General features: G+C 38.7%; 1 protein-coding gene across 3 annotated transcripts in view; it reads left to right on the top strand.

The window, feature by feature from the left end:
• The window catches only part of MICU1 (mitochondrial calcium uptake 1), a 205,996-nt gene that overhangs the window by 141,984 nt on the left and 48,077 nt on the right, over positions 1–15,935 (top strand). For all 3 annotated transcript variants that reach the window (XM_082673275.1, XM_082673274.1, XM_082673276.1), the window contains one exon: positions 12,826–12,963. In XM_082673275.1, the coding sequence (XP_082529401.1) occupies positions 12,826–12,963 (138 nt within the window). The remainder of the gene's footprint in view (positions 1–12,825; positions 12,964–15,935) is intronic.

Below are 15,935 nucleotides of genomic sequence, written 5' to 3'. Positions count from 1 at the left end.
GGAGAAATTACCCGTGTTCTCATATGAAAAATCGTAGCAAGAAGAATTGTTTGCTTCTCTCCCCATTTTTTTTTTTTGATCATGTAGTTTTTGACCTTTATTTTATTAATATGTCTTACCTTAATTGACTTTCAGTTGTTAAACTATCCTTTCATTTATGGGATATATTTCACTTGGTCACAGTATTTAATCCCTCATATATTGCTGGATTGGGTTTGCTAATATTTTGTTGAGGCTTTTATTTTTCTTTATTCAGTCATTCACTGTGATGAGGAAGTGATCAACTATGAATACACCAAGCCCAGAGTAAACTGTATGTCTTAATTGTCATCATTATTTTTTAACAGCTTTTCACACTGGCTCGTGCCTTCCAGTTCACTACACCTATAGGTAAAATCAGCACATCAGGCCTTCTCTAGTGGTAATTAGGTGTCAAGTAATGAACACGCTAAACCTCCAACTTTTTTCTGAGTGCTGACGTACTGTCAGCAATGCTCGGACAAAAGCAGTATGGAAATATGTTGTATTTTCAGCTAGACAGTAGATCCCAGAGAGCTGTCTGCAGAAATAATGAAGTCAGAGGAAAACAAACTGACACTCAAATGAGAAAAAATAGCACTTTGCTCTCCTACCAGGATTAGTCCTTGGTTCTTATCTCCTAAAATTGGAGCTTTTATATTTTTTTCCAATAGATAGTCTTTCTGTTTTCCAAAACTCTTGTGATCTCATGAAAAGAAGAATGGCCTTGAACTCTGAATAACGTTGGGCCTCAAATCTCAAAGGAATATATAGTGCCAAGACTAAGGTTTTGTTCATGTTGCTGTGATTTAGAATAAAATGGTTGTTGAAAGCAGAAATTGGATATGGTAAGATCTACTGCCTGCTGAAAGAGTTATCGCAGAGAAAAAAATAGTTTGAGACTAACGTGATATAGCGATTCCATGTGGAAACACTAACTTCATGGATTGATTGGAATATTAAATAGCTGTTAACTTTGCCAGAATTTGGGGCTTGTTCATATTGATCAAGGTCATATCTTAGGAAAAAATAAGCACACAAATTTTGTATAATTCAAAATGCTGTGTGAAATAGTGTATAGAAAGCACTTAAAACAGGATCTGGCACATAATAAGTGCTATATAAGTATTTGCTATTATGAATGATAGAGAATGGATTATTCTTTAACAACCTGAGGAATTTTTCTAACTAAGTCCTTTCAGGCCTTCTTTTCTTTGGAACTGAACTATTTTTTTCTTGCTTTCTCCATCACTCCATAGCTGATTATATACATTTAAACAAAAAAAGGAAGTTAACTGGAGTGAATTTCCTTGAGCTTATTCCCTCAATAAGGAGAATCTGGTTAAGTTAGGCTTAAATGACCCCATTTTAGTCTAAATTCCCAAACATTAAGACTAGTTTAAAAAAAAGTCAGCAGACTGGAGGATTTTATTTTTTATTTAATTTAATTTAATTTATTTATTTATTGGGGTTTTTTTAAGATTCCCAGTTGGTTTTATTTATTTAATTAATTTTTATTGGAGTATAGTTGATTTACAATGTTGTGTTAATTTCTGCTGTACAGCAAAGTGAATTAGTTATACATATACATATATCCAATCCTTTTTAGATTATTTTCCCATATAGGTCATCAGAGAGTATTGAGTAGAGTTCCCTGTGCTATACAGTAAGTTCTTATTAGTTATCTATTTTATATATAGTAGTATGTATATGCCAATCCCAATCTCCGAATTTATCTTTTCCCCCCCTTCCCCCTTGTTAACCATTGGTTTGTTTTCTACATCTGTGACTCTATTTCTGTTTTGTAAATAAGTTCATTTGTACCATTTCTTTAGATTCCACATATAAGCAATATCATATGATATTTGTCTTTCTCTGTCTGACTTACTTCACTCAGTATCTGGAGGACTTTTTAAAACAAACTTAGCTTTTGTTCTGAGGATTTAATCATTTTCATTGATTGACACTGAGGAATATGTTTTAATATTTTAGGTTATGTTTCCTTTTTTTAAATGAAGAAATGATAAGTCAATACTTAATTAGCCTCTTATCTAACAAGGAAAGAGTTGCTAGATATAAACCAGTGAAACAAGTTGCAGAGAGAAAGATCCATGTGTTTCACCACAATAAAGATTTAAAACTTGTGTACATAAAACGGACTTAAAATTAAAAGATGGGCAAACTGGGTAAAAAAATTTATACTGTATTAATTAAGGGTAAATATTTTTAATCTTATAAATTAATGAGACAGATATCAGCACTTCTGTAAGTGAATAGGCAAGGAACATAAAAAATTCAGCAGAAGAAATAGAAATGAGCAGTACACATGTTTGAAAAACGGTCAGCCTCACTAGTAATCAAAGAAATACTAATTAAAATGGGTTACCATTTTTACTCTAGCAAAGATTTTTAAAAATTATACTTGATGTTGTCAAGGGTGTTCTAATATACTATTAAGATTATAAATTGATACATCTTTCTGGAGATTAATTAGGCAATATATGTCAAAAGCATTAAAGAGTTTATACCTACCGTTTTTTTTTGAAACATAGCTTGAAGATATCTCCAAGTTATTCTTTTTTTTTTATTTTAATACATTTATTTATTTATTTATTTTTGGCTGTGTTGGGTCTTTGTTGCTGCGTGGGCTTTCTCTAGTTGTGGCAAGTGGGGGCTACTCTTCATTGCAGGCGCGGGCTTCTCATTGCGGTGGCTTCTCTTGTTGCAGAGCACGGACTCTAGGCGTGTGGGCTTCAGTAGTTGTGGCTCGCAGGCTTGAACCCATGTCCCCTGCACTAGCAGACGGATTCTTAACCACTGCGCCACCAGGGAAGCCCTATACCTACCATTTTTACACACACTAGATTGGCAAAAAATTAAAAGTCCGACAATACCAAGTACTGGTGAAGGTGTGAAGCAATGGGAGCTCTTATACATGGCTGATAAAAGTATTGGTGTGAGTCTTTCGGAAAATAATTAGATATTACCTTGATAAGCCAGCAGTTCCACTTCTAGATATATACCCTAGACTTGGAACTCTTGTTACTGTTTCACCAGGACACTGGTATAAGAATATTCATAATAGCATTGTTCCTAATAGCAAAAGACTGACAATAACTCAGATGTCCATCTATAGGAAAACTGATAAATAGTGGTATTTTCAAATACTAGAAATCTATAGTAGAGTAAAAATGAAAGAAGCATGCTTAAATGTAGCAACATGGATGAATTCTAGAACTATGTTGATTGAAAAAAGCAAATCGCAGAAGAGTACATCCAGCATGATACCATTTTATAAAGTTCAAAAGCAATGGGCTTCCCTGGTGGCGCAGTGGTTGAGAGTCCGCCTGCCAATGCAGGGGACACGGGTTCGTGCCCTGGTCTGGGAGGATCCCACTTGCCGTGGAGCGGCTGGGCCCGTGAGCCATGGCCGCTGAGCCTGCGCGTCCGGAGCCTGTGTTCCGCAACGGGAGAGGCCACAACAGTGAGAGGCCCGCGTCCCGCAAAAAAAAAAAAAAAAAAGTTCAAAAGCAAGAAGAAATAAATAATATTGTTTAGGGACACAAACGTGTTTTAAACTAAACAAAAATAACAAGACAATAAAGAAAGAAGTCCAGTGGTGGTTACCTCTTAGGGGAGGCAGAGGGATGAGCTTCAACTGTTCGTTCTAATGCTTCCTCTCTCAGATTAGTGGTAGGTTCATGAGTGTTTTTTTTATTATGCTTCATGACTTGTCTATTACATATATTATTTTGTATATATCAAATACTTCATAATAAAATATTGTCAGAGCCTATAGATTTTTATTTCATAATTCATTTCTAGAGATCAACCCCAAAATAATGATGAAAAAATAAATACAGAAGAAGTTTATCCCAGTGGTGATATTTATTATAACCAAAAATTGAAAAAACCTAGATGTCCAACACTATTTTTTATATCCTGCTTTGTTCAAAAATGATTTAAGAAAGGCTTAAAGAATATATTCAGTGAGACAAAAGTAAAATAAAACTTGCTGAGAAATGAAAGTTAAAAGATGGAAGAAGGTTGGGACTTCCCTGGTGGTCCAGTGGTAAAGAATCCACCTTACAATGCAAGGGACGTGGGTTCAATCCCTGTTCAGGTAACTAAGATCCCACATGCCACAGGGCAACTAAGCCCATGTGCCACAACTACTGAGCTAGCGCGACTCAACTAGAGAGGCTGCGTGCCGCAAACTACAGAGCCCACGCACCCTGGAGCCTGTGTGTCACAACTAGAGAGAATCTGGTGCACAGGAACAAAGAGCCCGGGCGTCACAACAAAAGCTCCCACATGCCTCAACGAAGATCCCGCGTGCCAGAACTAAGACCCGATGCAGCCAAAGATAAATAAAATAAATAAATAAATAATAAATAAATCTTAAAAAAAAAAAAGAGGTGGAAGAAGGTTGAGAGAAAGCCAGGAATAAGGTTATTATGAAAAATATGTCATAAATTCCTGTTTTTATTAGAGGGGGGCCACAAACTTGACTCTAAGCTTTTAGTAACCAGGATAAAAAAGGAAACATGATTGTTGGTGCCTTTAAGATAAGAAAACAAATCAACTGTTTTGATTGAGACCAGAGAGAAGTTTCTCCCCAGATTAACTGTGTGAGCAAGTTATTTAACTTCTCTCTGCTTTTGTGTCCATGTCTATAAAATAAAACAACAACAACAATAATACCTGTTATATAACATTGTGAGGATTACATCAGGTAAGTTCCTAGGACAGCACCTGGCAAGTTAGTAAGCACTCAAATATGTTACTGATTAGCCATATTTAATGACATTCTCGGGAGTTCCCTGGTGGCCTAGTGGTTAGGATTCCGGGCTTTCACTGCTGTGGCCCGGGTTCAATCCCTGGTTGGGAAGCTGAGATCCCACAAGCCTCAGGTGAGGCCAAAAAAAAAAAAAAAAAAAAATGACATTCTCGAGCGTATTCTTACAGAAATCTATATCATGGAAGTAGGTATTAGGGAGAAATGGAGAGGTAATCCTTGCCGCAGATAGGAAATCCTCTCAACAGTAGGACAGAGTGCTGTGAATTAATTTCCTGGTGTTCTGTCTCTGTTCACTGGCTACATATTTATTGAGCACCTCCTTTATGGAAGTTTTCTGTCTAGTAATATATGGCCAGATTACAGGACTTAAGTTGTTCTGCTTCAGCCACCTCTAAGTAGTTTAATCTTGAAATTATTCTGTTGTGAATAACAAATAAAATTTGTTGCATTCACTTTTTCTGCTCTTCAAATATGAAAGTAATATTCTGTAAACGGAGACTGGCCAAAAGCAATTATGAAAAGAAAAGTGAGACCTAGTACGTTGAATTTAATTAATACCTACTGAGAACAGAATAATCAGTTGAGGCACTTTCCTGAGAAGTGATATCATGGTGATAAGAATATTAATTGCTACATTTATTGGAATTCTAACTATGCGCCAAACTCTGTACTAATTTCTTTACATACATTATCCCATTTAATCCTTACAGCACTTTGAGGTTGTGAATATTATCTCCATTTTTTAGTGGGAAGATTTAGAAGCCTTAGAGGGAGTAAGTCACAGCAGCAAGTGTGGGTTCAAGCTGAAATTCAGACCCAGGCCTTGCTGATTCTAAAGCCTGTATTCTTAGTCATTTAAATATATTACCTTGTATGGAATGAAACCCAAACTTATCAAACCTTGAATCCCTTTGTTCCAGATTTAAAATATTTTTCTCCAACACCCTTAGCCAGATATACCCTGATTTTTATTAACCTGTATTAAGTTCATACATCAGTCTTGTTATCTTCCTAATTTTTACCATCAGACTGGAAAGTTAATCCTTTTCTGGTCTGTGTGATTTGTACTCATGTCTTTTAGTCACTTGATTTGCTCTCCAGCATGAACTTTCTTAATTAAATGAGATAATCCTATATTACTGTACTAGATTGAAATTATGACTATACACAGCTGCCTGCTCTGTTTTCAACCCCAAGGCACTGACTCTCCTCTGCCTGTTTATCTTAATTTTTTATTAATTAATTAATTTATTATATTATTTTGGCTGCACTGGGTCTTCATTGCTGCGCGCGGGCTTTCTCTAGTTGCGGCAAGCAGGGGCTACTCTTTGTTGTGTTGTGCGGGCTTCTCATTGCGGTGGCTTCTCGTTTGTGGAGCATGGGCTCTAGCCACGCAGTCTTCAGTAGTTGCGGCCCGTGGGCTTAGTAGTTGGGGCATGCGAGCTCAGTTGTTGTAGCTCACGGGCTGTAGAGTGCAGGCTCAGTAGTTGTGGCACATGGGCTTAGTTGCTCCGCAGCGTGTGGGATCTTCCCAGACCAGGGATCGAACCTGTATCCCCTGCATTGGCAGGCAGATTCTTAACCACTGTGCCACCAGGGAAGTCCCTTAAATACCATTTTAAATGGAAAGAATTCTTGGATTTGAAGCAGAAGAGTCAAGCAGCTTAGTTTGGTAATCTATAACCTCATGGTCCCAGATGCTAATGGATTGTTTTGGTCCTTGCTCAGGGCACTGAACCATGTTGCCTTCATTCCAAATTGTAGGCCTTCTTCCTTAGCCAAAAGACAATCATATTAGGGTTGACAGTGAAGATGTATCTTATATTTAAAGATCAAGAAAATGCAGGCTCCAGGCAGTTTGACCTGGGGCTCTCTGATGTCCATTGCCAATTGTAGAAACAGATTTCATATTCAAACTGTGAGATGTATGTTATGCTCACTGGGTGGTTTGCAGTAGAGAACTTTGCCTGTAATCATTTTTCCTCCTGATGGCAAAACAGACAGTTTTTCTGAGACTCCTGGTAGTAGCAGCAGTGACATGGTTCAGATCTCAAAAGCCAAATACTGTCAGATTGAAAAACAGATATATTCAGCTCAGTGGCTTGAGATTACTATGCATTACTTGAATTGTACAGTTCAGAAGCTAGAAAAAGCCTATGAATAAAATTATCATTCTGAAATACTTGTAAAAGGGCAGGGTTTACTCTGAGGGATAGACAGAGTCTCCTGAAACATAATTTTGTGAAAGAGAATAAGGTTGACGTTTACATTTGTTGAAATATATTAACTTCAAAAGGCTTTAATAAATCAAGACCCAGTTGCAGATACTGATTTCTTTTTCCTTTTACTATTTTTCTAATCTTATTTTGGCCTTTGTTTATAATACATGTTTTCTTCCCTTCCTGACTTCCCTTCTTCCTTAAATCATTTCATCTCTAGATGCTAATGGATATATAGACGATCTGTCCTTCCAAAAAGCTGTTCTTTCTCTCAACAAGGGGCAAGGGTGGGAACAAGAAGCCAGGAAAAATCATACAGACAGTCTTTCGGCTCCTCTTCTCTGGCCCCTCTTTGCCTGCTCTGCAGCCCCCTGGGGAAACAACAGGGAGCCAACAGCTTACATCCATTTGAGAAAGTGGCAGTGGCACAGAAGAGAAAATGCTAAGTTGTTCATTTCTCTTCCTAGACTCAGAGAAACAATGCAAATGGTGAGTGGTGTGCTGGAATGCACCTGTTCTGTGCCACAGGATCCAAAAGAATGGAATTTCTTTTTTTTTAATTTTATTGAAGTATAGTCAATTTACAATATTGTGTTCTTTTCAGGTGTACAGCACAGTGATTCAGTATTTTTACAGGTTATACTCCATTATAGGTTACTACGAGATGATGGGTATAATTCCCTGTCCTATACAGTATATCCTTATTGTTTATCTATTTTATACATAGTAGTTTGTATCTGTTAAGCCCATACTCCTAATTTGTCCCTCCCTCCTTTCCTCTCCCCTTTGGTAACCATAAGTTTGTTTTCTATATCTTTGAGTCTGTGTCTGTTCTGTATATATATTCATTTGTATCATTTTTAGATTCCACATATAAGTGATATCATACAGTATTTGTCTTTCTCTGACTTATTTCACTAAATATAATGTTCTCTAGGTCTACCCACATTGCTGCAAATGACTATATTTCATTCTTATTTTTATGGCTGAGTAGTATTCCATTGCATATATGTACTATATCTTCTTAATCCAGTCATCTATTGATGGGCACATGAGTTGCTTCCATGTCTTGGTTATTGTAAATAGTGCTGGTATGAACATTGGGTTGCATGTATCTTTTGAATTAGCATTTTCATTTTTTCCAGATATATATGCAGGAGTGGAATTGATGGGTTATATGGTACTTCTATTTTTAGTTTTTTAAGGAACGTCCATGCTGTTTCCTTAGTGGCTGCACCAATTTACATTTGCACCAACAGTAAAGGAGGAGGGTTCCCTTTTCTCCACACCTTCTCCACCACTTATTTGTAAATGTTTTGATGATAGCCAATCCGACAAGTGGGAAGTGATACCTCATTGTGGTTTCAATTTGTGCAATTCTCTTATAATTAGTGGTGTTGAGCATCTTTTCATGTGCCTGTTAGCCATCTGTATGTCTTCTTTGGAAAAATGTCTATTCAGGTATTCTGACCATTTTCTGATTGGGTTGTTTGGGGTTTTTTTGATATTGACTTGTGTGGACTGTTTGTACATTTTGGATATTAATCCCTTGTTGGTCTCATCATTTACAAATAATTTAAGTTTAATTAGGTCCTTTGGATTTTGGTTTTTGTTTTTTTTTTCCCCCTTTGGCCTTAGGAGACTGATCCCAGAAAATATTGTTACAATTTATGTTAAACTGTGTTTTTTTCTGGGAGTTTTATGGTTTCAGGTCTTATGTTTAGGTCTTTAAACCATCTTGACTTTATTTTTATGTATGGTATGAGGGAATGTTCTAGTCTCTTTGTTCTCCATGTGTCTAGTTTTCCCAGCACCACTTATTGAAGAGATGGTCTTTTCTCTATTGTATGTTCCCACCCCCTTTGTCATAGATTAGTTAACCACAGGTGTGTGGGTTTATTTCTGGGTTCTCTATTTTGTTCCATTTAGCTTTACGTCTGTTTTCATGCCAGTATGCTGTTTGGATTACTGTAGCTTTGTAGTATAGTCTGAAGGAGCAATGAAAATTGTGGATGGTGTCCTGGAACACACACATTCTGTGCCACAGGATCAAATAGAATGGAATTTCTTAATTGTCACTGAAGTGGAACTTAAGATGCTCAAGCAATATTTGGTAAATAAAATACAAGCCAATCATATGAATTGCCTCCAGATATACAATTAGGAACTTTCTACACTGTGATAATTTTGCAATAACCTATGTTTTTCCCCAAAGACCCTCTCATGACCTTGAGAATTACATTCATATGGTGCCACATGATGTCAAGCTATTGCCCTTGAAAATTTAGCCCTAATGCAGGTCCTTGAGAAACGACTATTAAAGCTCCCTAGCCTAGTAGGTCTTCATTGTTGCCCCAAATCAAATTACAGAGGAGGTAGTAAACTTTGAAGTGGGCTATACTACATGGAGCTGAGTTTTATAGTTTTTAAGCCGTTTCAGGTTCCAACCACATCAAAATATTAATAATAATAATGATAGAAAAAGATAAGTCTGTGTTTTCAAAGAACATGAGTAAAAATGCTGATTTGAGCACTGGAATTGTTACTTGGGGATGTCCACTGGAAATTCTTTACTGCCTTTGAAACATAGCAGAGGTGAGGTTTTATGCACCTGTGGAGAGCAGATGAATGCAGTCTTTCATAAACCTTGAGCACACTGCTGCTGCTGCCAACACTATGAAAAGAGACATTGCAACCTTGAATCTATCTTGTAGGATGCAGCTTAACTCATCTAGTTCAAATGTATGGGATTTCTCCACAGCTGTGAAATCTCCCAGATAAAGGTAAAGTGAGCACCCTAAATTGTTGAAGCCTAGGACCATAGCTTTGCTTCGCTTGCTTTGAAGAAGCCCAACTTTGGCCGGGGTATCACATTTCACTGCAAATCTGATTTAAACACTGCAGATAGTACTCCCATTTGTAAAAATTTTATCAGTCCTCCATTTTGTTTCAGGATGGTAAACTGAATCATAAATCAAACTTAAATCCTGAAAACTTTTGGTACTGTCAAAAATTAATCAGCTCTGTAGAAGTGATGGTATGACAAACATGAAATACTGAGTGGCTGAGTTACAAATGAGGCTTTCACTTAATATTGATGATGTTGATTTCTTTGGAAGTAGTTTTGCTTCTCACTCAAATATGATTAAATCCCATTGCTTTATAAGTTTATCCAAAACAACATAATGCTATCCTATAGGATGAATATGTACTACTGCTTAAAAGGAGGAAATAGTATGATATTGAGATACAGTCTTTGGATCCAGATAGAGCCGCGTTTGACTCTGAGCTCTAACTTCATGTTCGCTCAGTTTTCTCATCTGTAAAATGGAGCTCATAATACCTACTCCACGAGGTTGTTACAGTGATTAAATGAAAGAATATATGGGTGAAGTACCTGGCTTGTAGTACATTTTCAGTAAGTGATTGCTGTTGTTAAAATGTAATTCTGTGTCTTGCTCACTGACATAAGTCTGACCGGTGAGGAGACAAACTAAGGTGTATATCAACTTACCAAGCTAACCGAGGAAATAAAAACAGAGAGGGGAATTCCCTGCAGGTCCAGTGGTTAGGACTCTGCACTTCCACTAAAGGGGCCATGGGTTTGATCCCTGGTTGGGGAATTAAGATTCTGCATGCTGCGTGGTGCAGCCAAAAAAAAAAAAAATTGAGAGAGAATTTCATTCTTTACGTATTTCCTTATTTTGTGTCTTATGTGTAAATCTTATCTTGTTACTAGATGGTGAAGTTCCTAAGGACAGAAACTGAATCTTCCCCTTTCCCATACTCCACAATGACTAACACACTGCTAAATAACTAGTAGACATTCAGGAAATGTTTGTTGACATGACCTTACTTGGCCATGTCTTATGTCTATTATATAACCCTCTTAGGAGAAGAGGATTATGCCCTGCCACATAGGAATCTGAAAGTTTCCTGGTAACTGATATTTTCCAATAAAACCATGGGGAAATTTTACCGTCTTGAAATCATTTTGCTTTCTAATTGGTTTCTGGGCCTGTCTTTAGCCATTTTATTATTTATGCATTTATAAGTATCATTAACACTGCAGCTGGCATTGAGATAACTTTCTTCTCTCCATTTTTATTTTATTTTATTTATTTTTAAATTTATTTTATTTATTTATTTTTGGCTGTGTTGGGTCTTTGTTGCTGCGCACAGGCTTCCTCTAGTTGCAGTGAGCTGGGGCTACCTTCGTTGCGGTGCATGGGCTTCTCATTGCGGTGGCTTCTCTTGTTGCAGAGCACAGGCTCTAGGCATCCGGGCTTCAGGAGTTGTGACTCGCGGGCTCTAGAGTGCAGGCTTAGTAGTTGTGGCGCACAGACTTAGTTGCTTTGCGGCATGTGGGATCTTCCCTGACCAGGGCTCGAACCTGTGTCCCCTGCATTGGCAGGCGGATTCTTAACCACTCTGCCACCAGGGAAGCCCCTTCTCTCCATTTGTAAATGAAAATCTTAGTTTTCTGATATTACTTAGATTAGCTAGAGGTCCTTTATACTTAACCTCTCCATCTGCATGTTTAAATACACTTCATGATTTTTTAGTAGCTTTATGATAAGTATGCATGTCTAATTGAGGCATCCTACGCTCTATACATTTTTTTCAAGCTCTGTTGTTGTTCTAGCATTTGATTACCATTTTGGGGGAAATCTGAAGACACTACTCTTCTTTGAAATGCTTAGAGGTCTGAATGTATAACAATATTAAGTACAGATCAAGGAACTGATATGACTTTTACATATGTATACTTGATCAAATTTGTAATAATTAGCTTTTAAGTTTTCTCTGAGTAGCAGGGACATGGATGATCCAGAGAGCACTTATTACTAATACTATTACTCATGAATTTGAATGGAGTTTTAACATTGTTTTTATTCCCAGAAGGAAGCTCCTCATCTAGAAGGTATATAAGATGTTATAGCAGCTCTTTTTTTTTTTTTTTTTTTTTTTTTGCGGTATGCAGGCCTCTCACTGTTGTGGCCTCTCCTGTTGCGGAGCACAGGCTCCGGACGCACAGGCCCAGCGACCATGGCTCACGGGCCCAGCCGCTCCACGGCACGTGGGATCTTCCCGGACCGAGGCACGAACCTGTGTACCCTGCAACGGCAGGCGGACTCCCAACCACTGCGCCACCAGGGAAGTCCCTATAGCAGCTCTTTTTATCCATGAGGAAATTGAGGCTTAGAGTAGTTGGGTAACTTAGTGGCAGAACTGGAATAAGAACACAAATCCTTTGGACTTCCCTGGTGGCGCGGTGGTTAAGAATCCGCCTGCCAAGCAAGGGACAAGGGTTCAAGCCTTGGTCTGGGAAGATCCCACATGCCACAGAGCAACTAAGCCCACGCACCACAGCTACTGAGCCTGTGCTCTAGAGCCTGCAAGCCACAACTACTGAGCCCACGTGCCACAACTACTGAAGCCCACGCACCTGGAGCCCATGCTCCGCAACAAGAGAAGCCACTGCAATGAGAAGCCTGTGTACCTCAACAGAAGAGTAGTCCCCACTCGCTGCAACTAGAGAAAGCCCACGCACGTCAATGAAGACCCGACACAGCCAAAAATAAATAAATAAAATAGATACATTTAAAAAAAAAAAGAACAAAAATCTTGTTTCTGATTTTTTTAAATCTTGGTGAGAATTATAGTTCAAAATATGGTCCCAGCCATCACCTATTCTCTGCCATCCAACACAGTTGATCATTCCACATTCCATGTCAAAGTACTTTCCATTTGACCCCATGAACACTGTTTCTGTTCCCTTCCCAGTTTGAACGCCATGACCCTGTGGATGGGAGAATCACCGAGAGGCAGTTTGGTGGCATGCTGCTGGCCTACAGTGGGGTACAGTCCAAGAAGTTGACTGCCATGCAGAAGCAGCTCAAGAAGCACTTCAAAGAGGGAAAGGTAGGTATCTTTGCCTAGAGGAAGAAGAGGAACCATGGGAGCATATTGTTATTGCAAAGGCACTAACATAATGAGAGTGAAATAATGACTAATTATGACTGATTTCAATTTATCTCTGGTACCTGAAAAAAAAAAAAGAGCAGTGAGTGAGGGAGAGGGGAGAGCCCCAAATGACCCCATGTTTTTTGTTCAGACCACGGGTGGCACCATGAACTGAGATTGCGAATTTAAAGAGACAGGCTGGTTTACAGAGGGAGATAAAGTGTTCACTTTTAGATATCTTGAGTTTAAGATGCCTGTGGACTATCCAAGCAGAGATGGTTAGCAGCCAACTGGATATTCAAATCTACTCTAGAGGACTGAGATAGATTTGGGAATCATCAACACACTATTGGAATTAAAACCACAAGAATGGATGAAGTTGCCCAAGGAGGATATTAAACAGAAAAGAACTATGAGCCAAGGGCAAGATCAAGTAGAAAAGAAACATTTAAGGAGCTCCAGAATGAAATCTTGAGGAAATGGTTAGAGAAATACCTAGAGGAAGTAGTGAAATCAAAGCCAAGGAAGAAGAGTGTTCATGAACTAAGGGGTCTACAGTGTCATATGGAACCGAAAGGGTCCAGTAAAATGAGATGATAAATACCCATTGGTTTTGGTAAAATGATGATCTTTGGGAGAGCTGTTTTATTACAGTGGTCCAATTGGAAGGCATATTAGAACAACAAGTAAGGAAGCAGAAAAGAAGGAAAGAGGAAGAATGGAGAGGAAGCTCCAGAAAGAAGAAATAGCATATGTTTAAAACTCTGAGGCAGTGTATTACTCTGCTTAGGTTGCTATAACAAAATACTACAGATTGGGTGGCTTAAACAACAGGAATTTCTTTTCTCACAGTTCTGGAGGCTAGAAGTCCATGATCAATGTGCCAGCAAACTGGGTTTCTAATGAGGGCTCTCTTCCTGTCCTATAGACAGCCACCTTCTTGCTATGTCCTCACATGATCTTAGTGTTTGTGCAGAGAGAGAAAGCATGCTCTCTAATGTGTCTTCTTGTAAGGACACTAATCCTATAGGATCAGGGCCCCAGTCTTGTGACCTCATTTAACCTTAATTATTTTCTTAGAGACCCCATCTCCTAATATAGCCACAGTGGGGGTTAAGGCTTCAGTGTGTGAGTTTGGGGGTGGGGGGGACACAAACATTCAGTCCATAACAAGGAGGAAAGATGAATCTGGCATGTATGAGGAACTAAAAGGGGACTATTGTGGTTGGAGCATACTAACAAAGAGGATAATGGTCTAAGATGAGGTCTGAGAGGGAGATGGGGGGCAAGAACATGCAGGCCCTTGTAGGTGTGGAACAAGTTGGGATTCTATTCATAGTGCAAAGAGAAGCTATTAAAGGGTTGTGATCAGTGAAATGGCATGGTTGTGTGTATGTTTAAAGAGATGACTCTAGTTGCTTTATGAAGAGCAGTTGGAAAGGAGCAAGCGTAGAAGCAAAAAGATTGAGAATAAGATTATTAGAGATTTCAGGAGATGATTGGGCCTTTTTTGAGCAGCATTGAGATTAGAGACCATAGATTTGTGATGACACTTGTCAGCTCTGCTCTGTGACACCCTTCAGAGCTGTACCTCGTACAGGAAGAGGCAGATGGTAGAATTGAGTCAGCATGTGGGGTTTTCCAGGGGGTGGGATGAACAAACTGAACCAGAAACTAGTAAAGAGGCCAGATCTCTTAAAGATCACACACACACACACACACACACACACACACACAGAGCAATGCAAGGGCTAGAACCCAGATCTCATTCTCAATTCAATACCCTTTCCACCTGACAACAGTTACCATTTGGCCATGACTGGGAAACTGACCTGGCACTAAACATGTTCCATGAGGGATTGCCAAGGTAGCGTGGTGTGGTAGACATGGAGCTAGAAGATGAGTTCAAGTCCTGCCTCAGAGATTTCTGTGGACATTAGACAAATCACTTAACATTCCTGGCCTCATGAATTGAAGAGCCTTATCCTAGATGCAGACTCTAAGCTTTAAAGACTCAGTAACTGAAAATAAGAAATAGGATTGCTAGTGCTTGTCTCAGTTTTCTTAGTTATTAGTCTTCGTGCATGAAATCTTGCATGAATAGCATCGCCCCAAGTTGGTGGAAAACAATTCTTATCAGCTAGACTTTTTCCTCCTTGTCTTGGATGTTGAAAAGCTAAACGGACCTCTGAACAGGCTGTGGACTGCAACTGAGAACAGGCTGGATTCTGAGAAAAAGTGTCAGCTTCTCTGAGTTCAGTCCCGCCCAAGGTGTTCCCTTGGCTATGGAGGAAGAGTCATTAACAGAAAGTGACAGAGGACAATGCTTTTCTCCCAGAGAGAACTCCTACACTACCTAGTACCCAGCTCATATCTGTTGGAAATTGTAATTCAGAAAATTAATTGCAAATACAGGTGGATTTTATGGGGAACACTCCTTTCTTTTGACCAGACCTATTTTTAAAGTTTAGTCCAGACATTGATTTGACCTTAAAATAATTATCTATCATGATAGGCTAATTCATGTTTTGTTGTGAATTTATATTTAAAAGCAATAAATTGGGTGTTGGAGACATCTCCCTTAAAGGAGTAAAGTATTTTAGCTTTGGCAGGAGTTAATTTAAGACCTGAAGACCTTGCAAAAGAGCCCTGAAATGAAAGGACAGATTTTGTCAGATGATGTAAATCTGGGGTGCTAAATTATTTCTGGCCCAGAATTTCTAGCCTGCCTTAGCAGGGAGATTGAGATTGACTGTACTCTCGTGTTGATTAAATAGTTTGTGAATATAGCAGTTAACTAAAATGAGAGTTAATGACGGGCCTTTGCTCCTAAGGTTACCAGCCCATCTCTCTGGGACCATTTCCCATTATAGGGGGATCACTGTCTGCTTCCTAATTGCTTCTTTTGTTCCACTTTGGATTTGTTAACA

The sequence above is a fragment of the Grampus griseus genome (genome assembly GCF_964374135.1).
Source record: "Grampus griseus genome assembly, chromosome: 16".
NCBI classification, from domain to species: domain Eukaryota; kingdom Metazoa; phylum Chordata; class Mammalia; order Artiodactyla; family Delphinidae; genus Grampus; species Grampus griseus.
Note: the sequence above shows the minus strand (reverse complement) of the source record. Positions and strands in the feature narration are given on the sequence as shown.